At 46.8% G+C, this 27,214-nt stretch overlaps 1 protein-coding gene across 6 annotated transcripts; it reads right to left on the bottom strand.

Annotated features, from left to right (window-relative positions):
• Positions 1 to 3,962: 3,962 nt before the first annotated feature.
• Sdr42e1 (short chain dehydrogenase/reductase family 42E, member 1) lies at positions 3,963 to 22,423 on the bottom strand. Of its 6 annotated transcripts, XM_021170380.3 has the most exons (5): positions 22,366 to 22,423; positions 21,967 to 22,199; positions 20,385 to 20,471; positions 7,570 to 7,663; positions 3,963 to 6,419 (listed from the first exon to the last, which is right to left on the bottom strand). In XM_021170380.3, exons 2-5 carry the CDS (start codon positions 21,995 to 21,997, stop codon positions 5,303 to 5,305), a joined length of 1,329 nt encoding a protein of 442 aa, XP_021026039.1. In that variant the 5' UTR covers positions 21,998 to 22,199; positions 22,366 to 22,423; the 3' UTR covers positions 3,963 to 5,302. The 6 variants fall into 6 exon arrangements, with proteins under 6 accessions (XP_021026039.1, XP_085699676.1, XP_021026040.1 ...); XM_085843550.1 differs by lacking the exons at positions 21,967 to 22,199; positions 22,366 to 22,423 and adding an exon at positions 20,606 to 20,783; XM_021170381.3 differs by lacking the exons at positions 20,385 to 20,471; positions 21,967 to 22,199; positions 22,366 to 22,423 and adding exons at positions 9,732 to 9,847; positions 17,184 to 17,221.
• Positions 22,424 to 27,214: the final 4,791 nt, after the last annotated feature.

The following is a 27,214-nucleotide window of genomic DNA, read 5'->3' as shown; positions in this document are numbered from 1 at the left end:
CCCCCACAGTGACACACTTCCTGTAACAAGACCACTCCTCCTCCAATAATGCCACGCCTCCTAATACCCACATCCCATTGCCTAAGCATATTTAGATCACCACACACACACACACACACACACACACACACACACACACGCACGCACGCACACGTACACGCCTGGGGGTAGCTTCCCAACTGTAAAGCACACACACAAAGCTTTCTGACGTCACTCTTCCTAATCATCTCCTCACCCTCTTTTTTTTTTTTCAGGTTCTCACGAGGAAAGGAACAATTTCAGAGCTCACTCACCTGCCGTTTTGTAGAGATCCCCAAGCCTGCATTTTTTTTTCTTTTTTTTTTAAATTTTTAATATTTTTTATTGCATATTTTCCTCAATTACATTTCCAATGCTATCCCAAAAGTCCCCCCATAGCGCCCCATTTTTAACGGGACTTCAAGTGTCTTTACTGGGTTAGAGTTAAGAGTCACAGGCAAGAGTCATTAGTGGTCATCTCAGAGGGCACACTAGCTGGCTGACAGTATAGCCACCTGCTCAGCAGAGTTTATTGCACATATGATACAGGGCCTGAGTTCCAGTACACAGAACAAGCCTATTTCCTGTCCCGATGCTGTGTCTGTGTTATGGGCAAGAGGAGATTTTGCTCGTTTTCTTATAGAAGGAGAGAGCTAGACTGTTTAATTGGCCAAACCCACGTGATTTGCTTAACACAACTCAAACGTGGTTGAAAGCAAAGAAATAACCACTTTAGGAAGAAAACCTCAAGAGAGTGTTCAGTTCCGCAGTTGTCATCAAAAGAGGCCCTCTCTGTCAGCAAGAGGGCACAGAGGCAAACTAGAGCACAGGTGAGCTCACATGGGCCCAGGTGCTTAGAAACCATGGAGACCCTAAGACAAGGGGGAAACCGAACTTAAAAAGTCCCACGCAGAAACGCTGCCACTCGTGGCTTAGGTGATTGCGGATGGAATTTGTTGAAGTCAGGCAGGTGACAAGGCCACAGTGCTGTGAACAAGGCTCTTCTCCTCTCCAACTTCGAGTGACCCCGGAGCCCAGACGCCATCAATTAATTGAGCTCAGGCCTCTCTCTCCTGGGAGGCAGAAGTACGATAGCACTAACCACTAGCCTTTCCAGTTCAGCAACCTGTGCAGGGAGGACTAATCTCTGGAGTCCCTGGAGCCTTGGGGATCAGGTGCTGGGAGGAGAGTTGAGAGGAGGATGCTGAATGGTTCTTCTTGGTCAGGTGACTACAAGCAGCCTTCTGATTGGTTAGGCCTGCAAGTGGTGCTCATACCCATGGAAGTGGCAGGTTGTGGCTTTTGTCTTTAAAGTTCTTGTCACAGCCTGCCTTGGTGAATTGTAAGCTTGTAAGAAAGAGACCCTGTCTCAAGAAACAAGGTGGATAGTTGCTGATGAACGACACACAAGGTTAACTTCCGATTCTACATGGCGTGTGTCTGATGCGTAGGTATACTGGAACACATACACACTCAAAGACTTTGTCAGCCTCAGCCTATCTGTGGGGAGAGTGCCGATCACTCTATTCCATCCGTATCCCCTCCCACTTTCCTGAGCATTCCACAGGATCTTCAATTGTCACCATATCCCATGTGAAATGTCTCCAGTTACCTTCTAGGTCTTTCCTAGTCTTGACTTAGCTAACACATGATTGTACCATGATGGGCTGTTTGTGAAGGTTGGGGACAGTAAATTACGTGTCAGAACGTGTATTTACCCCTACAAGGAAGGAGAAAACACACAGCCCACCAGATGTATGGTAGGCTAACCCTGGCTTCCCATAACCTCCGCCATCTGGTGGCCGTGACCTTGTATGACCATCATGGTCATATCCACGGAATAGAGCTAAGGGATGTGATCAGTTAATGTCTCACATGGACGTTAACATTAACACTTTGTTGTGGAATTGTGGTGTGTGACTGAGTTTATGGTTGTGAGATCTTTTAAGACCTCAGACCTCATGTGGGGGCCTTTCAGACGACAGAGTTTACAGGAACTTTGGGCATGGTCCCTTAGTGGTCTGGGCAGCTGTTCCAGTAGAACATTCATCTCAAAGAGATCTGTGGGTGACACTTTTGTCTGATTGGACGAAGGGCAACAAGACTAATGGGAAACACAGTGTTCAGAATAATTCCATTTGTAACGAGCACTGTCAGGTCTACTGAAGGAACATGGAACGTGAAGGGGTGTCTGGAGCAAGCAGGATGCAGGCCATCCTCAGTAACCTGCAGATACAGGTTACTGGTCCTGGAACATCAGTGATGTGGTGGTGGTGGTGGTGGGGGGGGGTCAGAGCCCAGACTCCATGACGGTTCCCAACACTCCCAAGACACTCCTCTCCCACATGGGATAAGACTGATCTCTGCTGCTACTGGTGTGCATGTGTGTGTGTGTGACAGTTTGTGACACTTAAGACCCACCTCACCCTCCTGGATTACCTGTTTTAGAGGACACAAAAAGCTACATCATGACAATGTTCAGCAGTCATATAGAAATGTTCCTATGACATGTGAGACCTTCTCCTATGTCATGTGAACTTTCGGGGCATCCCGAAAGTTCTAAAAATGAGATGCTATTTAGAACACGTTCTGAGGGGGGCCCCCCCGAGGTGGTGCTCAGCGACAGTGGTAACGGCCTCATGTGTCAGTAACCCTCTCACACAGACATCTTGTGGTACTCCTAGCCTGAAAGCCTAAGATAGTTGAGCCACCTTCCTCAGAGAGCCTAGAGACAGGCTACAAACACACTGCTCTAAGAGCACTGTGGCCCTCGTATTTATGGGGAAGATTCTCGGGTAAGAGCACCCCAACACTCCATCCTTTATGTTCTCAACAAGCCACTGTGAGGCTGACTACTTCACAAAAAGGGCCAGTGTGGTTGGTTCCATTTCTCAGACATAGACAACCAAGCTCTCCAATGGTTGCAGGTACTTGGTAAAGACAGATGATGTATGCCTTGTAGCATTAAGTTCAGGACATCCCTCAAAGTATCCATCCTCCATTCAGCAGGGACCATGCAGCTATTAGATGCTCAAATTCTCCCAGAATAACTGTGTACCGTCCACTGCAACACCCCACCATGCCTCACTACTGCCTTCCTGCAGATGAGACTTCGGCACAGCAAAGACTTTCTTCTCCCTCCTCTGGTTCCTAGGCAACCGTGCAATGTAAACATCTTCCATGGCAGTTCACTGGGTGGCCAGACAATGTGGCTGCTGTTCCTCACTGGAAGCTGCTTTGAGAGCCCACACTCTCCCCAGCAAGCAGACTGCAGGGGAGCTGCCACACTGTGATTTTACACAGTGCGCACTGCGGAGGGCTCCCGGGGGATACTCACAGACATTCCAGAAACTTCAACAACAATAGGCCCTCTGAAGAGACCCATCGGAAGAAACATACCGTGACAATACTGGTAACAATGGTGACGTGCATACATGTGTGTGTGTGTGTATGTGCCTGTGTGTGCATGTGTATGTGCGTGTGAGTGCTGTAAACATCTAATTTAATCTTCAGAAGGGTCCTAGGCAGCAGGCTATCGATCTCTCTGCTTCAACACAAATGCCCTTGTACCACCAAGGGCAGAGGTTTTTAGAGGATCCTAAAACCTCTGCTCTGCACAGCTAGCTACTCCCTGCAATCACCACTTTCCCCTGAGATTGGTCTGCGAGGGATGAGACCCAAGCCTGAGTGTGGGTTATTCCATATCAGTCTGACTCTCACTGCTTTATGCACACGCAGTGTAGGAGATGAACACAGGCTCTTCTTTGGCCTCTGAGACCTCCAAGCTAGAGTTCCTAACCCATCTTATACCCTTTCCTGGCTTCAGGGTGTCTTTCTGCTGCACTTGGCTGGGGTTCAAGGACATAGAAACCAAACTCCCAACTTACCTTTGTGTCTTCTTGTGTCTCAACAGGATCAGTTGAGACAGAGGAAAGTAGTGAATATTTAACTCAATAAGTCATTTTTCCTTTTTATTTATTAGCATGGGTTAAGTATATAAGAATTTCATTATAACATTTTTGAACATGTATATAATGTAGTTCGATCCGATTCACCCCCACACCCTCTTTTGTCCCATTCCCAGTCTCTTCCTAACTAGATTCCTGTCTAAACTGTGTGTGTGTGTGTGTGTGTGTGTGTCCCAGAGAGTTTCACTAAGCTTGCTTACAGGGGCATGGGGCAATTCAGAAGTTACTAAACCACTAGAGAAAGTGTCTCCCGCTCCCCAGAAACCACCAATCACCTTCAGCTTTTCAGGGAGGAGTAGGTATCGTGAGCTTCTCCCCTTCCCATGGCAGGATGGTGATAGGCCTCAGCGTATGGAGTCTAGTAGTGCATCACAGTTACCGTTAGGTCACGAGGACAGTAGTCATTTCATTCTCAGCAGACAGATTCCCCAACACCCGCCCCCTACCTTCCTCCAGCTTTTGCATCCTTCCCACCCCTTTTGCTACAGAGTCCTGTGAGGCTATGAGGGAGGCTAAGAGGATGTCCTGTCTATGGATGAACACTCAACACTCAGCACTTGAACCGGATATGAATCTCAGAAGTCTAACTGGTGCCCCTACGGCAGAGAGAAGCATCTCTGATCACAGCTGAGAGTAGCACTAATCTACAGATATAAACGTATGAACTTAGGAAGCAGCGTCATGGGCACAGCTTCTCTATCCGGCAAAACTAACAGCGGAAGGCCACACTTGGCCTATGACCTCTCTATCCATGAGCCTCTGGCCAGGTTTACAGCACCAGGAACAAACTCTCCCTCCCATGGAGCCAGCCTCCAGTTCAATTCTGAAGTAGTTGGTTATTCCCCTAACAGACATACCACTGTTGCACTAGAGGGTACACCTTTCCCAGTATTGGTAGTGCTGTATGCAGGGTCCACAGCTGAATAAGACTCCAGCAGCTTGTATAGACCCTTCTGGAACTATGAAATCTAGCAAGCAGGCAGGAGGTTTCCAGTTCAGTTCCAGCTGGATCTCTTTATGTGCTTCAGTGAAGGTGTATGGCACCTTAGGCAATAGAGTTTTACTAGCTAGTTGCTGGTGGGCAACCAAGAGCGTTGGCCACAGCCAATACTGCTTTGGAGGTCTCAGGAGTCTCCCTGAGCAACCACTCATCGGGAGGGAACCCATCCCTGGCCACGAAGTTTAAAGACTCACTGTTAAGAAGTAATGTGAGGATCCAGGAGCGGTACCAGATCCTTGTGACACATCTTTCCGAACCTGCATCTTTGAGCCCCATCCCAGGAAGGAGGTTCAGCTCCCGTGGATAGCTTTCCTCTTCACATGGACAGGATGGTGGAAGGAGGGACCCAGGTAAGAACAGAAAGCGCCAGGAGTAGGATCAGAATTCCATCCCACAGCATAAACTCGGAGTCTTGACCTGCAGCCCCTCGGCCGTGACCATGGGCTTTAAACCACTCTACTACCTCCTGCAGGTCAAACGGTTGAGGCTCAAAGCCTAGCTCTTTCTTGGCTTTCTCTAAGCTGAAGTAATGTGTGACGCCAGTTTTATAAACTTCGGTGCGGGTGAGGAAGGGCTGGAAGTTGTAGAGCCTGCCCACAATGAAGTGGGTCATCTCTACCAAGAAAGCAAGGTAGTAGATGAGGGTTAGGGGCAGGCGGGTGGATGGGAATGTGTAGCCCAGGCCCTCGACCAGTGGCCTAAAGAACTCAAAGTTATTGACCGGTCTACCATCTGAGATGAAGTAGGGCTGACCGGAGGCAACATGGCCTTTATCGGCTTTCAGAGCCTCAGAGGCCAGAATGTGAGCCTTCACCAGGTTATCCACGTGGACAAACTCAACCAGGCTCTGAGGATCCCCATACACAAATCTGAACAGGCCCCTCTCAATGTAACTCACTATCCTGGGAAGATGCCTCTGCTCCCCAGCCCCGTAGATGCCGGCTGGCCTGATGGCGCAGGTCCGGAGTATACCATCACCCTGCTTGAAGGCCAAGCCATTGGCTTCCAGGACCTTCTTCTCTGCGATGGACTTGGTCCTGGAGTAGTGATCCGGGTGTAGGTGAAGAGGCAGGTAAGGCAGAGACTCGTCCCCATTTCTGATGACTTGACCTCCAAAGATGACATTGAATGTGCTTGTGTAGACTAATCTGGGCACTCCTCTCTCCAGGCAGGCCCGGAGGATGTTCTCTGTGCCACCCACGTTGACCTCTTCGATCTGGGTCTTGTTCAGTTGCTCCCTCCCAGACATGCCGTAAGAGGCGACGTGGAACACGCACCCAACTTTCTCAGCATCCTGGAAAGCCGTCTCCACGTCAGCGAGGCAGCGGATATCTCCGCAGATGAATTTGATTCCCTCTGGAAGGTTCTGGGCTGGTTGGGTGATGTCAAACAGAATCACACGGACTCCTTTCTGGTTCAGAGCGCAGCCGAGGCTGAGATGAGAAAGATCAGGGTTAGGTCAGGTCAACCTTTGGCTGTGTCTAAAAAAAGTGTAGGAAATGACTTACCAAAAGGTAGGGTTCACCCGTGTCATGTTAACTCATCCTGAGTCACTTAGCATATTCATCGCTACAGGTCTTATTTAGATTCTGAATAAACAGGGATCTCCCTCAACAACGTGAGTCACAACAATGTCTCTGTGATAGAGTGCCTTCTGTGATTTAAAGGTGAGCCATCTCTCCCACAGGCTCAGGTCATTAAGCACTTGGTACCCAGATGGTGGCGCTGTTTTGCGGGAGAAAGTAGGCTGTCGGAGGCGGGCCTTGGGATTTGATAGACAGACCCAGCCTCCTGTTGCTTTTCTGCTTTCTCATTTCAGGGGTGCTGTGAACAGTAGCCTTACATTCCTGCCCTCGTGACCTGTATTCCTTTAAACCATGAGTCCAGCTATATGATTGTCTCTTAAATTGCTTGTTATATGTATATTTGATCACAGTGATGAGAAAAAGAAATGAATACAGTTGTCTTTAAGAATATGATCGATTGCTGGGCAGTGGCACATGCCTTTAATCCCAGCACTTGGGAGGCAGAGGCAGGCGAATTTCTGAGTTCGAGGACAGCCTGGTCTACAGAGTGAGTTCCAGGACAGCCAGGGCTATACAGAGAAACCCTGTCTCCAAAAACCAAAACCAAACAAAAAAACGAACAAACAAACAAACAAGAATATGATCGAGCTGGAGAGATGACACAGAAGTTAAGAGCACTGACTGCTTTTCCAAAGGTCCTTAGTTCAATTCCCAGCAACCACATGGTGGCTCACAACCATCTGTAATAGAATCTGATGCTCTCTTCTGGTGTGTTCGAAAACAACTACAGTGTACTCAAATAAATATAATAAATAAATATTTAAAAAAGAACATTATCTTTGGTGACATGAATAGTCACCATGCCCCAGTTTACAGGTTTTAAAAATAATGTTTCTTAAAGTGGAATAAATCTGTTTTTCATTTTCAAGCCTGAGCAGTGAGTACAAGAATTCACTTTTGTTTTAGAACGATCTAAACAGATACATGCATATAAACAGGAGAATTGAAATCTATCCGACAGAAGAACTCCATGAAGGTATTTTGTAGTTGAACTGACCGAAAGCCAAAATATCCTCCTCCTCCAGTGATGAGGACGGTTTCCTCTGGGAACCTTGGGGAGTCCATATGAGACGGCGAAGGGACAACTGGACCTGCAGGACGATGCCACAACATTATGACCCTGTATAAACATGCTTCTCCTTTGTGAACAAGAACAAGGTGGTTAGCCTGCTGCTCGGCGGTAGCTCATGTATCCAGCATGTGTGAATCTCTGGTTATATGGCCAGCACTGAGAAACCCAGACCTAACAACGGAATACATGAGTGCAGGAGATACTCCGAGACTCGTAGCTCCAGTCACAGGTCTGCCACACTCCCTTATTCCTTGGCTTCCAATTCCTTCCTGTGTAATATAAACATAGATGTGTCTTCCTTGCCTACCGGGCACAGTTAATGTGAAGGTTAAATAAATACACAAAGTGTGTGTGTGTGTGTGTGGGGGGGTACTCTTGAAACCACGAAGCGCTTTTTGGACACGAGGCATTACTGCTGATTTTTGGAACAGATCGGGGCCTTTGGGAAGAATCACTTTGAAATAGGTTGAGAGAAGGGGTTTCTCCTGTGCATTAGAAAACCTAAGACAGAACTTGGGTAGAAGCTTCCAGCATCTGCAGTGCGCTTTGTTTTTGGTTGTTTGGTTAATGCTTCATACTTAAAAACAGGGAGAAAAATTCCTTGCTGTAGCAAATCATGCCCTCCACCCTAGATACCTTGGGAATGAGTCAAGGGAGAGCACTCAGTGCATTTGATGGGGATTGGGGTGGGTGTCTTGCTTCTATCTCCCTCTTCATTTGCTGACTCTCCAGCAGGTTCATCTCAAGGCCCCAGCACTACTTCCTCTCAAGAAAGTGACAGACAGAAACCGCTTAGAGAACTCGTCCCACACAGCAGAGAAATGGTCCCAGAAGTACACATTTACAAAGAACTCCCCAACCACCGCCCCTTCCCAACCACCTGCCATGTTCTGTTTTGAACAAGGACACCACAAGGATTTCGTGGAGCCGCATGGGCTGGGGCAGCACAGGAAGAAGGGCGCAGGTGCGAAGAGCCACGTGACAGTCAGTCTGAATGCACGGGCCAAGATGAGAGCAGTGGTTACTCAAGGGTGGAGGGAGGGAGCAGCTAGGAGTACGGGGGCAGGAGCATCAGCCTTGGGATGGTCTTGGGAGCTCGTCTGGGACACTTTACTTTTTTGAAACCTTACTTTCCTGTAAGCTGTGTTCTGTTCTATTTCAGGACGTCTTTGAGCTGCTAGAAACGCAGCAGTGTACAGGAGAGGCGGGGGGGGGGGGGAGGAGGGGGAGGGGAGGAGAGGGAAGAGAGACAGAGGAGAGGAGAGGAGAGGAGAGGAGAGGGGAGGGGAGGAGAGGAGAGGAGAGGAGAGGAGAGGAGAGGAGAGGAGAGGAGAGGAGAGGAGAGGAGAGGAGAGGAGAGGGGAGGGGAGGGGAGGAGAGGGAAGAGAGACAGAGGAGAGGAGAGGAGAGGAGAGGAGAGGGGAGGGGAGGGGAGGGGAGGGGAGGGGAGGGGAGGGGAGGGGAGGAGAGGGGAGGGGAGGGGAGAGAAGGAACAGATGTGCTTTGGCACTCACCAGAGCAGCTCACAGGGAACTTTATGCGCACACCGAGCTACCAACAAAGCGCCCCATCACTGTTTTCCAGCCAAGAGTAAATAACTCTCCCACACATTTCCAATGGCTAGTGGACACCATGAACCCATAGTCTTTAACAGCCGAAACAGGGACTTTGAGGAAAAAGAACAAGCAACTGGGCCCTTTTTAGTTGTGAGCACTGAGTGCTCTCCCTTGACGAATTCGCAAGGTATCTAGGGTGGAGGCATGATTTGCTACTTTGGATCAATAAATTGCTCTGAGCCTGTGGGGCCATCCAAAAAGTTGAGCTCACAAATTTATAAAGATAAGATGGAATAATGTACACAAAATATCCCAGACATGGTATGGTTGCCCCACAGATGCCATTTCTCGGGTCCTTTCTTTCAAGCTCTGATGGGTATCCATTCAATATTTCCTATACAGCCATAGTTAGAGCTCTCAAGACCCAGGATAACAGAGACCAACATGTTCTAGAAATCTGTGCAGTATATCTCTAGCCAGTGAGGCTAACTGGATCACTCACAGAGAGTCACAACTGGAGAGAAAGCTTACCCATAGTCTCAGAGGTGTGGGGCTACATGGAACAGGACCAAAAACCATTCACAAAACTGGGCAAAATGGTGTGGAGGATGGCAGCTGAGTCCCATGAAGCAAGAGCCATCATTATGCTACAAGAAAATCCGTGAAGACCAGGACATGAGAACCTCTTTAATATATCAAATGGTGACCTTAGAATAGTATATGTGTCTGTGCACATATCTATATGCACGTATTGATTTCTATGTGCATGCGAGTTTTGTTCTTATGTATTCATCTATACATGGGCATGAAGTACCAGAGAGGGTCAGAAGATGTCAAATGCCCATGAATAGGAGTTACAGACAGTTGTGAGCAGCCATGAAGGGGCTGGAAATAGAATCTGGGTCCTCTGGAAGAGCACATGGTGCTCTTAACCTCTGAGCCATCTTATCTTTTGCACTGCTTGGGTTTGGACACAGCGCTCACACAGGTGGGGCACGTGCTCCGCCACCAAGTCACACCCCAGTCCTGTTTTCTGAACACACAATGCTCCCACTTGGAACTGGAGTGGCCATGGAAGCAGATGTCCCTCATGCTGGGGACTACGGACTGATATGTCTGTCCAGACTTCTGACCTTCACGCCATGACCTGCCTCAACCACCCACTCTTCTGCCATCCATGCTCCCTGCTTGAGCAATGCAGATCTTTTCTTCTTCATTGCCACACACTAGGCTCACTGGTATATCCTGTTCTTAGCAGTGTGACCCATGGCTCCTACAGGTCTGGGCTGGGTGTAGCATACACAGGAGTGAGGTTTTCCCCAGAGAGGCCTCAGCTCACACCACCTCGGCTCTCCTCACCCCACAGCTGCTCTGCCTTCTTCAAGGCAGGCTCCATGTCTAACTGGGTGCCTTTAAACTGTTGTGCCTCTTTCCCTAGAATGAAAATTCCACGGAAAAGGGGTCCTTCCCTATCCCACAGGGGCATTCCTTCCCCGAACCCAGAAACTGACAGAGTTACCAGGAAATGTTTGCTAAACTCTTGGTGATTCTTATCAACACAAAACATATCCAGTTTAGTAAAACTGTGACAGACACAAGCGAGCAGGGCCCTGAGGTCTCAAAGAGGCATTATCATCCATGCTGGCTAATGCTACCACTTTTACCTTAACTTCCTAAAGGGTGTTGAGTTACAGAATGGGACAGATGCCAGGCTCAGTGACACAGGGTGCTGGCACTGTGGCACTCGTTATGGGGACAGACTTCTGCTGACATCTAAAGAACAAGTGTGAGACCCCGACTTAGAGCGTCTCTCCCTGGAAGGTAAAGCCCCTGGATGTTCCCCAAGCTTGTTTTCCCTGATCTTTAAAAATACAGCTAGAAAGAAGCTCTTTGTTCTCTATAGCCAGCAAAAAGCCTTTTTTTGTTTCTATACTGTACAACCAGAGATGCCTGCCTTCCTGTGCCAAGGACATGGAGATAGATGCCAGAGAGGAGGCTGCAGCCCCCCCCCCCATCACCAGAAAGGAGCTATAGCCAACTCTCCTCCCAACTCCTCCCAACTCTCCTCCCAACTCCTCCCAATTCCTCAGCTAGCTGTTAAAAGCCCCCTACTGTCACCTCTCCGGGACTCCCTGCCCTGCAGAGGAGGCAGAGGGACTTCCTCCTCAGCTAGCTGATAATAAAACCTCTTGCAATTTGCACCAGGTGTGGTTTTCTCTTGGGACACTGGGGTGCTGGCCAGCTCATCCCGGGACTTGAGCAGAGGCCCAGCTTCGGAGGTCTTACACAAGATAAGTACCTGAGACTTCTCAGGAGGAAAGCTCGGTTTTAGCTCATAGCTGTAAGAATGTAAATCTGAGGCCAGCTGGCTCTGTTGTTCTGGAACCTGTGATGATTCAAACCACCTTGCCAGGGAGTGCACAGGCTCAACCCATGGTGGATGAAAACCAAAGCAAGAGAGGAAGAGGCTGTGAAGGATATACCCCCAATGACCCAACTTCCCCGCTCTGGGTACTGCCTCCCCAAGGCTCGTCCACATCCCTACCATGGTGCCATTGGTGGGATGGAGCCTATAGCATTTTGGACAATGAAAACACAAGTCGTAACACAAGATCTATGGCGAAACAAAATCACCTTTCTGAGAGATACAAGCAGGAAGACAGAAGGTGGGGGCTGATTCGGAGTCACTTCCTGGAAGAGGGAGCTCAGAGCTGAGTTTGGACCACAGGAGGACTCAGGAAGACTCACATGAAGTAGAGGGTTTGTACAGTCTTGGGCAGATCACAAATAGATCAAAGTGTCCTGGGGGAGGCTACGCTAGACAAGTGATGTGGGACCCCATGTAGCTGGGATAGCTCGGATGTCCCCAGAGGCTATCATGTCCGGGTATACTTGGGGAAGGAGGCTAGTTGGAATTGGCACAGAAACAACTTTGTGTCCCCTTCTGAGGAGTCTCAACTCCATTCTGTAGATAGCCGGAAACTTATTGGTTTATAACAGGTTATCCATGCTTTCTGATAAAGAGTGGGCTTCCACTGAGGAAAGAAAGAGGCTTGGGACAGGGTCCGGACAGGGGGTGACAAGGGGCTACATTGGAGCGGTGTTGGCAAGGGCTGAGGGCCAGCATGCTCAGCTGGGACCAAGGAGATGAGATGGAAAAGCCTAGCACATAGGAGAAGCTGGAGGAAGCTGGTGATGGTGGGATCCTGGAAATTACCCACCTTGTATGAAGAGCTTCCACTATGGGGGCTGGGGAGATGCTCAGTTGGTACAGTGTTAGCCTAGCAAGCTCGAGAATCTCAGTTTATACCTAGATCTCATGTAAAAAAAAATAATAGCTGGGAGTCATGGCATGTACCTGTGATGCCGGGGAGGTAGAGAGAAGATCTATGGGGCTCTCTTGTCAGTCAGCCTAGCCTTATTGATGAGCACCAGACCTGGCAAGAGATTCTGCCTTAAAAAAAAAACAATGTGAATGGGACTTGAAGAATGGCACCCAAGGACAGGGAGGCAGGCAGCTGTGCATGTGTAGGACACACACACACACACACACACACACACACACACCATGGCCAGATAACAGGGTTCAAAAAACTATTTTAAATTTCCCCATAGAATACCACAGAAAGGGACTCTAGCAGAGGTAAGGCTAATCAAAACCTTGTAACAGAGAAATAGTTGGGATTGCTCCTTGCTTTTATAGCCACACATTCCAGTTCTGTCAGAAGGTGGAAGGGGGTGGGGGCAGGAATGTCCAGTCACAAGCAAACTCAGAAATTTGCCAGGTCTATTGATGTTACCCCTTGTTACCTTCCAGGTAGTTCCAGAGAGATCTGAGGCAAGAACCTGCTGAACTGATCTATGGGAGGGCCGGAATAGAAAGGTTAAAAGCATTTGTACTTTAGCAAGACAAATATCATTGGGGACAAAGCTTGCCTCCAGGTCTAGAAAGTCTTCTGCGGTCAGGAGCCAACAAAGCAGAGGTCTAGGGAGCGACCTCACCCATAACAATAAGAACATTAAAAAACAGAGAGGGGAGGGGCTAGAAGTAAGAGGTTTGCTATGCAAGTATGAAGATCTGAGTTCCAAGTTCAGATCCCCAGTACCCACCCAAAAGCCAGGCATCCTAAATGTGTCTGTAAGCCCAGTATAGGGAGGCAAGAGACAGACTGATCCTGGGTGCTTAACGGCCAGCCAGGCTAGCTGAAATAGGGAACTTCACACCCAAGAAAAGGCTCTGTCTCAAAATAAGAGGATGGAGAGTAGTGGATACCGGACTCCTTCTGGTTTCCATATGCACACGCATGGGCACACACCCATACCCACACATGCACACAAAACCAAAATCATGTGTGCATATGCCACACATTACATAAATCTCACATTAAGTGTGTGCCCTTTCACACACATGCAAAAACACACACACACACACACACACACACACACACACACACACACACACACGAGAGAGAGAGAGAGAGAGAGAGAGAGAGAGAGAGAGAGAGAGATCTTAGCAAAAACAGTCCATAGAAAATCCAGGAAATCCCCTTGAGAGATAAGCCAGGAGGAGAAAGAGTGTTCAGCATCTCTCCATCCACCTGATGCTTAGGACTTCTGTTTTATGACTTAGCTTCCATCTGACTCCTCCTGGGGAAACACTGTATCGTTGCAACTGCTGGGAGACTCTTCCAAAATGTTGCTTTGCTCAGTAATTGCTTTTCTGTTGGGATGGGGGAGGCAGCATCTGACCGGAGCTGTCTTTTCTTTTTTTTCTCAGGAGCAGGTTACCGTTAAGCACATGATTAAGGAAAAGGAATCTTAATTACGAAAGGGAGGCAGAAAGAGAGAGTTTCAGATCTGCCTGACCTCCTGATAACTAAGGGAAAGCAGGGGTGACAGGGAGTTAGAGGTAGAGGGTGATGAAATATGACCCAGAGTGGTTTCCATTTACAAAGACCTAATTAAATCTAAGGATTGGCAATAAAAACTGGAGATTATGCTCACTGTTCCTCCAGCCTGTGGTTCAAAGCCATGATGCCGCCTGCCCTCTGGCACCTCACCTCAGTGCAGACGTGGAGGCACAATTAGCATTTGGCTAACAGCAACTAAAGCGGAAAGAGTTTAAGATGTCCTCCTAAGGGCTAGATATTTTGTTTTTGTAGTGCTGCAGGGGAAACCCAGGTCCTTGTATGCTAGGCAAATACTCTACCACTGAGCTACGCTGCCTTGCATGCTAAAAAACAAAACAAACAAACAAACAAACAAACAAACAAACACCCCTGGCTACCAACAGAAACTGGGCTGGAGATGAAGCTCAATAGGTAAAGGCTTGTCTAGTAGGAAGCTCCAAATTCCCTTCTCCTGCAATGCATAAACTGGCCATAGCATGCAATCCTGAAATCCCTGTTCTCAGGAGGTAGAGACAGGAGATTCCAGCTACAGAGTTCAAAGTCAATATGTTAAACAACAACAACAAAGACACCCACTCCCCAAAACAATCCATGCATCCATACAGATAAAACATCTACCTGTTATTCTAGTGCCAGGGAGTCAGAATCAGGAAATTCACCACTTCAAGTACATCCTGAGCTACCGTGGAACTGTCATCACCTTATACGGGTCAGGGCTTTCTGGCCAGCCACATGCTCCCTTCACCTGGACAGCTGTTCCACAAAAAGCACTTGCAATTCTTTTACAGCTGACAATAGTGGGATGAGATGGAGTGCTCTGTCTTCTTCTTGTACTTCTATTTCAAATCGTCCTCGTCCTCTCTGCTACACTCTCTGAGTGTCTCCTTCCATCTTGAAGTAAGCATGGAAGCCACTCCATCCTACCTTAGTGGTGTCCCCTGTTACTTCTTAAGCCCTTAATGTGTCAGGCACTACGCTACAATTTGTTTATAAATTATGTCACCGAGTGCTCATCACTGATCTAATTTCAGAGCTCACCCTTAGCTATCCTCCTCCTCCTCCTCCTCCTCCTCCTCCTCCTCTTCCTTCCCTTCCTTCTTTTCCTCCCCCTCCTTCTCCCCTTCTTTCCCCTTCTTCTCTTCCTCCTCCTCCTCCCTCTCCTCTTCCTCCTTCTCCTCCTCTTTCTCCCCTTCTTCAATTTTTTATTTTATTATTTCAAAAAAAGTATGTGCTTGTGTATGTCTATGTGAGTGTCTGCCATGTGTGTATGTGTTCACCAGAGCCAGAACAGGGCATTGGATCCCCTGTATCTGGGGTTACAGGGGCTGTGAAACACTGAAATAGGGTTTGGGAGCTGAACCCAGATCCTCTGGAAGCTGAGCCATCTCTTTTCAGGCCCAGACATTTGTTGTTATTGTTTGTTTGTTTGTTGTTTGTTTTGAGGTAGGGTCTCTCACTGCCTGGATTTATTTATTTGGCTCAGTTAGTTAGGCAGTAAGTCTCAGAGATCCATCTGACTCCACCTTCCTAGGGCTAGGACTTCACATACATGCCACTACGGCCAGCATCCATCTCACACTTGCACGACAAACACTTTATGGCAAATGCGAAGCCATCTTCTCATCCCATGAACATTTTAATAGTCACCATAACCAATCTGTGTTTCAAATCACCATGGAAACTCTATGTGAATGTAGACTCCTGGTCTAGAACAGTCTTCAGGGACAAAGAGCACCTGGTAAACTGGAGCCGAGTGCTCTGGATAGATGAGCACTCCACAGCCTTCTAACTGCCCTCGTCCTCTCTGCTACACTCATGCCTCCTTCTGTCTGGAAGTCAGCATGCCTGACACTCCATCCTACCACCGTGGCATCTCCTGCCATTTCCTAAGTGCCAGGCGCTGCGCTACAATGTGTTTATAAATTATGTCACTTGAGTGCTCATCACTGCCCTAAAAGAGACAGTGCTAACCAGTGGGTCCCCTTTTGCATGTGAATAAACTCGGGCCCAGAGACAGAATGATCAACAGCTCCAAGTCCCATAGGGAGTGAGTGGATTACAGGGTTCCATGTATCCACTAGGCCAAGGGACACCTGACTTCATCACTCATGTCCCAACCACAGCAGTCCCAGAGGGCTGGGCAGAGTCTCTGACCTGAAGCAATAGGTATGGAGTGATCTGGACTGTGTACCGTTTCACAACTGGCACATTCTGTAATGGCTCAGAAAGGCAAAGAAAGAACTACCTCATCTACTCCCATGAGGCACTAGGGCATGTGACACAGCATTAAAACTCTTATATAGGGAATCATGAAATTGGGTCCTGGATTTAGATCTACCATCAGCTACTTGTGTGACCCTAGACAACTTTTTCCAATTTTTTTTTAGGTATTTTCTTTATTTACATTTCAAATGCTATCCCAAAAATCCCCCATTACCACCCCCCCCCTCCCCGCTCTCCTACCCACCCACTCCCACTTCTTGGCCCTGGTGTTCCCCTGTACTGGGGCATATAAAGTTTGCAAGACCAAGGGGCCTCTCTTCCCAATGATGGCCCAACACTATGAACTAACCAGTACCCCAGAGCTCGTGTCTCTAGCTGCATATGTAGCTGAAGATGGCCTGGACAACTTTTGAACTTTGCCTCCTCCTCCCTTAAAATGCAAATCACAGCAACCGTGGTACACTAGTTTATTACAGGCAAGGAGTTTTAAAGGTATACCACTGATGCTTAAACACAGTTCTGAGATGGCGGCAATTAGACTCATCCAATTTGGTGATACTTACAACCGTAGTCCATAGATGTCTCTTGTCACCCTCAAGAACCATCCGTCACCTTCAGCAACTATTAGTTATCCTCAGCTGTCATTTGTGACCCTTAACTACCAGCTATCATCATCACCCACTACTTGTCATTCTCAAATGACACCTGTTACTCTCACTGGACATCTCAGGCTCCTTTCACCCTCAGCCGGCTCGTCATAAGCCCGGCAAAGTGCGTTTAGGACCGCCCTGCCATCCCAGAATAGGGACCCCGTGGGTGACGACAGCCCTTGCGACCCCAGACCACTCACAGAGGCAGACGACAGCGTGGCTTGTAGAAGCAAGACGAAAGAGCCTCTGGTGCCTTACTGCCCCCGCTCTGGAGCAAAAGCTGTCAAACTGGCTCCTAAAGCCGCTTCCGGGTCTCTCTAGGAAGCCCGGAGGTTCCCTCATCTCTATGATGAGCAAGTGGTTTCTCAGTTTTAAACTGTGCTGAGGCAGTTCCCGAGTTTCAGAATCTTTTGAGAGGGTCATCTAGACTCCTCTTCCTACCTCCAGCTTCTGCTTCCAGGCTTCCACCTCTCTGTGTACCCCTATTAAGGAGTGCAGAACTGATCGAAGAAGGGGTTTAGCTCAGCCGGTTTCCTTGGATGGGTGGGTGGGCGGATGAATGGACAGACGGGTGGGCAGGTGAGTAGATGGATAGATGGATGGGTGGGTGGATGGGTATGTGGGCAGATAGAAAAATATATGGGTGGATGGGTATGTGGGTGGATAGAAAGATGGGTAGATGGTGGGCAGATAGAAAGATAGGTAGGTGGATGGATGTGTAGGTAAATAGGTATGCGGGTAAGTATATGGGATGATGGAGAGGTGGTATATGGATAAATAGATGGTGGATAGATGGATGAGAACATGGATAGATTGGTGTGTGGGTGGATGGATTGATGGACTTCTGGCTGGAGAAAGGACAGACGACAGATGAAGGTCTGTAAGTAAGGGAATATTCGCTCTCCATGTTTCTTTAAAAATATTTTATTTTAGCCAGGCAGTGGTGGCACACACTTTTAATCCCTGCACTTGGGTGGCAGAGACAGGCAGATTTCTGAGTTCCAGGCTAGCCAGTACTACACAGAGAAACCCTGTCTCAAAAAACAAAACAAACAAACACACACACACACATATATATATACATATATATGTATATATATAATATTTTATGTATATGAGTGTTTTGCCTGCACATATGCAACCACATGCCACAGATCTCCTAGAATTGGAGTTGCAGGCCAGTTGTGAGTGTTAAGTGTTAGAATGTAAACCTAGGTCCTCCTCTGCAAGAGCAGGAAGTGTGTTTATCTGCTAAGCCATCTCTCCAGCCCCTCCACTTACTTTTTCAAAGCCGGTTTTTTTCCCCCTGACCTTTGGTATCTATATGTGGATACATTTTGTTGTGTTCCTGATTTTGTTTTCCCTGGTCCCTGTTACTATGGCCACTGACTATGTAACAAGCGAAGCCCAACCTTTGTTCCCGAAGGACTTAGAAGCTATGAGGAGAGGAAGTTAGCTTTCTCCCTGTTAGGAACACCGTATGCCCTCTCATTAGAGCTGTGGGCTTAAAGAAAGCTGCATAGTATGTGCATATAGCCCAAAGAGACACGTGCCTTATACGGGACCCAGGATCAGAGAGTTTTGATCTGGAAAAATGAAGGTTTTTGACTCCAAGTGCTTTCCTTGTCAACAGAACTGGTCCCATATTCAGACTCACTCGAATGGGCTCACATGAATGATGTCATCCATAGCTTGGTTTTCCTCATGTATATACATAAAGTAACAAAGGTAGACACAAGCCCCAGGACATAAAAATAAATGGAGGCCAGAAGAAGAAAGCCAAGATGCTGGTGAGACCCTGACTTTCTTGGCTGCCTGGTCTTCAGCTTCCATCTGGCTGTAGGCCTCAGGAGAGGGAAGATAGGGTTGTATTCAGTGGTCTTTAGGGACAGCTTTTCTGTGGCTCCTTGGGATATTAAAAAAAAAAAAAACTTAGAAAAGAAGAAGACGGATACTCAGGAGCTAGGAGCCCAGCTATGTCCTCTTGAGACCAGCAGCCGTGGAAGAAGGGGCCCCTGAGATTTCAATACAGGAGATTGTTTTCCTGTGAGCAATCCCAGGATCCTCCAGGGGATGCCCACATTTCCTGTATGGATAAACACGGAGCGTGCTATATTAAATGTTAATATAATCTTTTGTCCCCTGAGGACTCTAAAAATATAAACATTTACATCTGAAAGGAAAATTACAGACTTTGTAATTACTCCCCGAGTTCTCACTGCTGGTTTGTAGATTTTGTAAAAGCCTAGAATAGGAAATCTACGCTAAAAGTGACCAGAGAAAGAAATTCTCTTAAGCATCGGTTTTCAGGGCAATATGCATTTTATAGGGCATTTAGGAGACAAATGGTGTTGAATGCCAAATGGGGGCCGTGACTTAACTCTTCCTTGTTTAATTTTATAGAAAACGGAATGAGGTGGGGCATATCTTGTATTGGGGCATAACCATCTATGAATATTTTATTTATTACACAAACGAGTATTTACAAACTCTGGCTTTACATAATGACCCCTAAAGAGGAAAAGGGAGAAAAAGAAGGTAGGGTTAGACTCTAGATCAAGGAAAAAGATTCTAGTTCGAGTCTGGAGGTGGCTGTTGAGGCAAATCTGGATCAAGGTGAGTTTCAGAAGGATCACATTTCTGGCAGGCTTCCTTAGAGCTGTGCCTCATTTTCTGTGTTGAGATTTCACATAAACATCCATTAGGACATTGGATTCCCACATGCGCGCTCATGTTAAAGCTCTGGGATAATGAGTGAATACAAGACGCCAACCCCGGGGAACATTCTAAGTATAAATAGGCCAGAGGGTTGAACAGCCGTATGTGTTCCCAGCAATTATTATGGGATATTCCGTAATATCCCCCACATTTTAGTGGCTTCGTGCAATAATAGTGTATTTTTTCCCCCTCTCATCAGCACCAAATTCAGCCTGCAGGAAAGGAGAGAGTGCTGTGAGAGCTACATAAGATTCATTCAGGGACTGAGCTTTCTCCCCCTGCTGTGTTACTCTTTTCAACACACAGCCTCCCCAGTCACTGAGGCAGGGGAAGCACAAACATGGCTCTCCCCAATAATCCTAGTTAAAAGTCTCAAAATTGTCCAATCTCTCTCCTGCTCTTAGGCCAGTTTTCAATTTTGTGAAGCACATACACACACGTTGTATTTCTGTCTGTAGCTGTTTAAATCTCCAAGCAGGTCAGGTATTCCTCTGACCCAGCTTGGATCTGACCCTCTACTGGAATCTGCTGCGACAAACCGGTGCTGGAAGAGGGGTCAGGTTGAGCAATGGGAGTAGGCTGTGAACAGCTACTCTGAACTGGGGCAGTTTCTAAAGAAATCATTGTGCGCACTGGATGAGAGGCATCTGCAGGGAAAGCATACAATGTGCAGGCCTGAGTACCTGGATTTGATTCCCGGGAGAGAGAACAGGCTCTCGAAAGCTGTCTTCCATGCAGATATCCACACGTGCTCCGGAATACATGTGTACCTGTACCCACATAACAACAACAAAAATACAAACGAGATCTTAGTAGGCTTGGTTGACACCTCAAAATCTCAGTGAGATTCTGGTTCAGTGAGAGAGCCTGTCTCAAGTCAGCAAGCCCAAATCCACACACTCACATGCATGCACTCTGGACATGTGCGTATGAGTGCATGTGCACATGCACACATGCATGAATAGAAATAAATAAACTTCCTTAAAAATAGTAACCTTCCCCCAGGCCCCTTGAAAATCAATCAAGTTCAGTGTCTGGTCCAGACACAGAAATCATGAATGATAGGGCTGGGACGGAAAGTCACACTCTCAGGCTCCAACTCCCTGTGCTCGGAGTCCTGTCCTTTCTGCTGCTCTATCTCTTGGAAAAAATTAAAGGGGGTGGGGGGGAGAGAACAAATAGACAAAAGTCAAGAAACATTTAAAGAGTGGTTAATGATTTCAAGAACGAGTTTGTTTTAGGAAGGGAAATAAGCATGTATTACTTACAGTGCGTTTGATAAAATGATTTTCCCCACCACATATTAAAGAACTCTCCGAGCAACTTAATGAATGTTTATATTTCATTTACTCAGCAATTAAGCATCTCCACATTCTTTTATGAGCATTTATAGCACTTATTAAGAATTATCAAGCATCCTATCTGGGTCAATGACTGTTCTTTTTCCTTAAAAAAAAAAAAACAGCTTTGCAATATCTTATTATTAGAACCATTGCCTTTCTCAGCACAAATTAAATGACGTGTTTAAATAGTGCTGATTAAAAACTTCATAAGATTAGCTTAGCTCTCAGTACCCCACTGGGAAGTCTCTTTTGCAGTGGATGACAGTTAATAGAGATACTTGTGAATGGTCAAAGCACAGAGAGTCAGTAGCTCTGGGGTGCTTGACCCTATGCAGGGACATCTATGTAATCCTCTCCAAGGCTCAGGGAATATCATGGAAGGGGTGGGGGCAGAAGATTATAAGAACCAGAGGTTGGGGAGGACCGTTGGAAAACAGTGTCTTCTGGACCTGACTCCGGAACTCAATACAGCTTCCCTGCAGAAGACACACACTAGACCAGCACCATCAACGTTTCAGCATAGAAAGGGGAGGGGCTCATGAGGACCCACCCATCCTTGAGGGACTGGCACTAGTTAAGGATGGCTGGGGGAAGAGGTGTGACTTTTGTTAGTCATGTAACCACTGACAAGTTGCTTATGCAACCACCGACCCATGCAACCATGACACTAATGTACAGACACACACATGCAAGGGAACACACACAGGTACACACTCGCATGGCACATGCACACGCACGAGCACACATGAGAGTAGAAGAGTACTTTTGAGAAGACAGTTTTCACTGGGAGAAGGAGGGGGAAGATAAGAGAAGATTGTGGGCTAAAATTCATTATATTCATGCACAAAAATTTCAACAAGAAAATAGGAAATTTTATGTTATCCCAAGTTTCCTAGCCAGAGGTCCCTCATTTCATACTTACAGTGATTGGTTGAGATGGTCACATGACACATGTCCGGATAGGATCTTTCAGCATCAGTATCACTTATTTCCTAGGAAATAAGGCCACTCAAGCTTTTGGAGTTCTCTGAGGGCACTGCTGAAGCCCATGCCTGCCTCTTCACCCTTCAGTGCTTTCAGGATTTGAGGAGCACAGATACCAGCTATGTTTCTTAGTCAATTTTGAATTGACAATCATACAAATTCATCCTATTACTGGAAAAATCAAAGAAAAAAGAAACATTTTAGGCTCCTGTAACTGGAAACTCAAAAGGTGGATTTAGCCGTCTCTTAGTTCAGCTTGCTAATGTTTGGCTGGCCTCTTTACTGTGGCAAGAAAAAAAATAAATAAATAAAATTTCTTGGTAGCCAAAGCCAGCACCTTCTTCGCTTCCTGGACTCCTCAGAAGGGAAGCCTTCTGTTCTAGTGTAAGTCGCAGGGAAGATTCTGGTTGGATAGCCATGGGTCATGTGACCATCTCGTAATCAATCAATATAGCTGGAAGATATCTCCTGCTGAGTCAGAACTGGGTTATTATTCCTCCCTGCGTCTGCTGTTACAAAGTAACATAAATGTGGCAGCTTACAGCCCTACGTCTAGTCTCTCATAGCTCCAGAGGCAGTCATTGGAAGTCATTCTCACCTGATTAAAGTCCAGCTGTCGATGTGGCTACCCACGAGGGACAGCGGGAGGATTTGCTGTGTGATGTTTTCCAGTTTCTAGAGTTGTGCTCTTTAAAGTTTTTAGAATTACATTTAGCAAGTGTGTGTGTGTGTGTGTGTGCGCACACACATGTGTTTAGAAATGAGGACACCCAATGGGATCCCCCCCCCCCCCGCCCCGTCTTTCCACCAACATATAGGTCCTGTGAATATAACTCAGATAGTCAGGTTTAGTGGAAGCACATAGTTGCTAAGCTCTCCTGTCAACTCGACGCTTAGTCTTTGCATCTCTGGATTCACGGCAGTTTCACCTCGAAGAGCACAGAAGCTGAAATTCTTCTATTACCACATGGCACAGACTCTCTCTCCTTTGAGTTTAATCTCCCTTGTGTGCTCTTTTATTTAGACTTGTGAGTACATTTAGAGGCCATATTAACAACCCTCAATAGTCACTGGTCCAACTTAACCACGTCTTCAAAGGCCCTCTTGGCCATGTTAAGTTATATTTCTGGGTTCCAGACCCTAGGGATATGGATACTTTGGGGGGACATTTTTTGGTCTGACACAGACAGAATTTGCACCCATTCAATGTCAAGACAGAAAAAATATTGTAGAGCATGCCAGAGACTATACCCCCAAGAAGGTGTTTTGGGCACACATCAAAAACACTCTATCAACTAAGGCAACCATTTTGTACTTTATGGAACATCGTTGGTTGTTACCCAAAGTGTGTCTCTCCTTTCTTGCACAGTGATAGTGTGAGACCCCGACTTAGAGCGTTTCTCCCTGGAAGGCAAAGCCCCTGGATGTCCTCCAAGCTTGTTTTCCCTGATCATTAAAAATACAGCTAGAAAGAAGCTCTTTGTTCTCTATAGCCAGCAAAAGACCTTTTTTTGTTTCTATACTGTACAACCAGAGATGCCTGCTTCCTGTGCCAAGGACATGGAGATAGATGCCAGAGAGGAGGCTGCAGCTCACTCCCCTCCTCACCAGAAAGGAGCTGTAGCCAACTCTCCTCCCAACTCCTCCCAATTCCTCAGCTAGCTGTTAAAAGCCCCCTACTGTCACCTCTCCGGGTGGAACTCCCCTGCCCTGCAAGGCGGAGGGACTTTGTCCTCAGCTAGCTGATAATAAAACCTCTTGCAGTTTGCATCAGGTGTGGTTTTCTCTTGGGACACTGGGGTGCTGGCCAGCTCATCCAGGGACTTGAGCAGAGGCCCAGCATCGGGGGTCTTACAATAGTGTTTTACTGCCCTGCATGGTCATTTATATAATAGTCCTCTGCTTTTCAGGCTTCACTGTAGGTAAGTGTGCCCATGTGGCTAAGTTCTTACCACATGGTGTGATTGAAATGATGTGTTCAATTCTTGCATCAGATGTTAAAAAGAGTTGATTATCCCCTACCCCCCATACCCTTTCCTTTTTTTATGGGCTGAAATTCAGCAGTCACTGTGTTGGTTAAGTCTCTGTTATCAACGTGGTGCATATCTAGAGTCACCTGGGAAGAGAAAACCTCAACTGAGGAACTGCCCAGATCAGAGTAGCCTGTCTCCATGTTTGTGAGAGGTACTCTGTAGTGATTGATGTGGGTGGGCCCAGTCCACTGTGGATGGCACCATCCTTAGGCAGGTAGGCCTGCATTGTCCAGTGAGTAAGCTAGTAGGGAGCCTTTGTCAGTGGCTCCCTCCTCCAGTTTCTATCTTTATTTCCTGTCCTGTCTTCCTTCACTGATGGATCATGACTTGAAATAGTAAAGTGTCGCAGGTCCTCCGAGCTGGTTGCGACACCAACGACACAGACACCAAGTCGGGTTCACGCAACAACTTTACTTCGGGCTTTTTCTTTTACAGCTCCCTTCCCCAGCAGCTTCTTCTTAGGGCAAGGACTAAACTACTCTTACTCGCGGCAAGGGCTAAAACTCTCCACTTCTCTACTTCTAGCTTCTACCTAGGGCAAGGGCTAAAAAAACAACTCTCCGCACTACTCGCGACTCCTCCCCTTCTAGCTCCACCCCACCTCATCCAATCAGAATTCACACACGCTCCAGGCAAGAGCTTAGGTCGTTCACAGATAGGCTGACAGGTCTGGATCGCGAGGAACTGTCCAGCCTGCCAGGCAGCTAAGGCATGCAGCCTCACTGCGCATGCTCAGACAAGGCAGTAAACAAGTGGGTTTCCCAGGGCCACCCGCTTCCCACAGTAAAGTGACTTTCTCTTCAAGTTGTTTTGGTCAGTACTTTACCACTGCCAACAGAAAGGAAAACCAGAATAGTTGTCTACTTGCCTTCAACTGTGTGTGTGAAGATAGCAATAAGACAGAGAAGCCTAGACTCCCAAATGGCCTCATGTAGGACAGCCCCCTCATTAGCTTTGCTGATCCAGGTAGTCTAACTGCTATGTAAGAACATATATGTAATATGCATATTATATATAATTTGGATTTTTATTGGAATAATTATTAAGAAATAATACAAAGAACTCCCTATATGTTTCAGTTGGATTCCTTCAGTAACAGCTTCAGTAAAACTATAGAATAGCATTAAAACCAAAATATTAATATTAATATAATCCACAGAGATTAAAATGTATTTTATTTTATAAATTCAAAAATAACATGTATATTATAATACAATATATTTATTTCTATATTTTATAATAAATATAGTATTTATATTATATTACATATGACATTATATTACATGTTATATATAAAATTTATCATATATTATTATATTGTATTTGTATTTATTATAATTTTATATTATATTACATTACATTATACATTATAATGTACTATATTATATCATGTTTTACATTTTTATATTATAAATAAGTGTTTGTGTGTAGCTATGTGAACGTGAGCATAGGTGTCTGAGGAGGCCAGAAGAGAGTGTCACCTCCCCTGGGGCAGCAGTCATGGTTATTGTGAGCCACCTGACATGGCTGTTGTGAAATGAACTCTAGTCCTTTGCAAGAGCACTAAGCAGCCTTGACCGTGAAGTCACCCCCTCCAGCCCCACAAAGCACATATCTTATCTGGGTTTCCTCTTTAACTTGTACCCACTGGTACGTGTGCTTCTTCCTACCCATTACCACTTAAGGAGCAAATATTTTGGAGATTTTTCTGTTTTATCAGCAGTCTGACCTTTGGGCCAAGACAAAAGGGTAAAACAGCATCTGTGGAGAGAGGAAGAAGCATTGGAGGGAGGAAAGTCCTTAAGTGTTCTTTCCATTGCCCTACAGAGCATCCTTATTAAACAGTAGTCTATGCTGGGTACCCAACATCATCCTGAGAACTGGCACGATGCAGCTGGAAGGGAGACAGTCCCTTCTGAGTGACAGTGGTGGTGTTACGGCATGGGTTCTATCCCCCATTGCAATGGCTACATAGCAATGCAATACAAAGATGCTAGCACCACAGAGTATCCTCTGGGAGTCATCTGCTCCTCACTGCCTTGCTCTGAACCTCCTTTAGAAAAGGAGTCACGAGCGACTCTTGCCACAGTGGGAAGGTATATGGGTATCCCAACCAACTCACATACATGCACACTCTTGGGAGGGCATGTCCCTGGATAGTGTCTGCAATGAGATATGGTGCGATTGGACCTTGACCGCATCCCTTCCAAGCTCCTGACCATGTCTGAGTTCTCCTCTTTCCAGAACCAGACCTTGTGGTTAAGAGTCAGTACATAAGGGCTGAGGTTTGCTTGTGATATGTACCCCCACAGGCTGGTGGTGAATCTGAAGAGCTAGTGTCAGGTGATGGGGAGATTCTGGGAAGCTGCGGGACCATGAGGAGGTGAGGTCTAGGTTCAACTAAAGGCTACTGGGGTGGACCTTTGAGGAATGTGTTCTACCTCTGGCTCTGTGTTAGCTTCCTCTGCTTTTTGATCAGTCCCATGTGAGAAGTCAGTTCTAGCAGCTTCTACAACCATGGACCTCTTCTACCCACAATACCTTCTCCATCACGAGGGATTCCCTTGAACCATGAGCTCAAACAAAGCTTTCCTTACGTTGCTTCTCAGGTATGCTGTTGCAATGACAACCAAAGCTGGCAAAACCCTTGAGATTATCTCAGAGGAGATTCCAGAAGGAAAAGGGGACAGGTAACTACCCCGAGGGCTGAGGAGCTTGGTCTCTTGGGAGAAAAGCTCTAAAGCCAGGAACCAACACCCTTCTCAGAGCTATCCTACCTTACAGGTATGACCATTTCTAGTTTGTTCATCAGGATACTCTGGTTATCTTTGAAGGTGATCCTAAGGTGTACTTACCCTGCCAACTGTGGCATCCCACAGAAAACAATACACATACATGAAGGTGCCTGCATTTGAAAGCTGGGCATGAGTGCACTGGTTTGGCGAGTAGAGACAGGGCAGTGGGGGCACCTGTAGTCTCTGCTACACACGAGGAATCCCACAGTTTGGTGTCCTCAGAGGATATCCCTGCAGATCTGCTCTCCAGTGTCTCCTGAGGCTCCTGGTTTCTTTGGGCACAGATCCCTGGATTGTCACAGCTGAGGTGAGATCCAGTAACTGGAGTAGGTGGAGACCAAAGAAAGCACGATAGAAG

The sequence above is a fragment of the Mus caroli genome, unplaced genomic scaffold (assembly GCF_978045245.1).
Source record: "Mus caroli unplaced genomic scaffold, Mus_caroli_1 scaffold_10, whole genome shotgun sequence".
In the NCBI taxonomy this organism is placed as follows: Eukaryota; Metazoa; Chordata; class Mammalia; order Rodentia; family Muridae; genus Mus; species Mus caroli.
The sequence above is the reverse complement of the archived record's forward strand: the minus strand, read 5'-3'. Positions and strand labels throughout refer to the sequence as shown.

Coding starts and splice junctions, on each gene's coding strand:
- Sdr42e1 (XM_085843550.1), bottom strand. CDS start 20,660: ATGCATGTGTGCATGTGCACATGCACTCATACGCACATGTCCAGAGTG. Junction 7,664..20,384: donor CTCCCGGGAATCAAATCCAG/GTACTCAGGCCT, acceptor ATCGTCCTGCAG/GTCCAGTTGTCCCTTCGCCG. Junction 6,420..7,569: donor GGAGGATATTTTGGCTTTCG/GTCAGTTCAACT, acceptor TTCTCATCTCAG/CCTCGGCTGCGCTCTGAACC.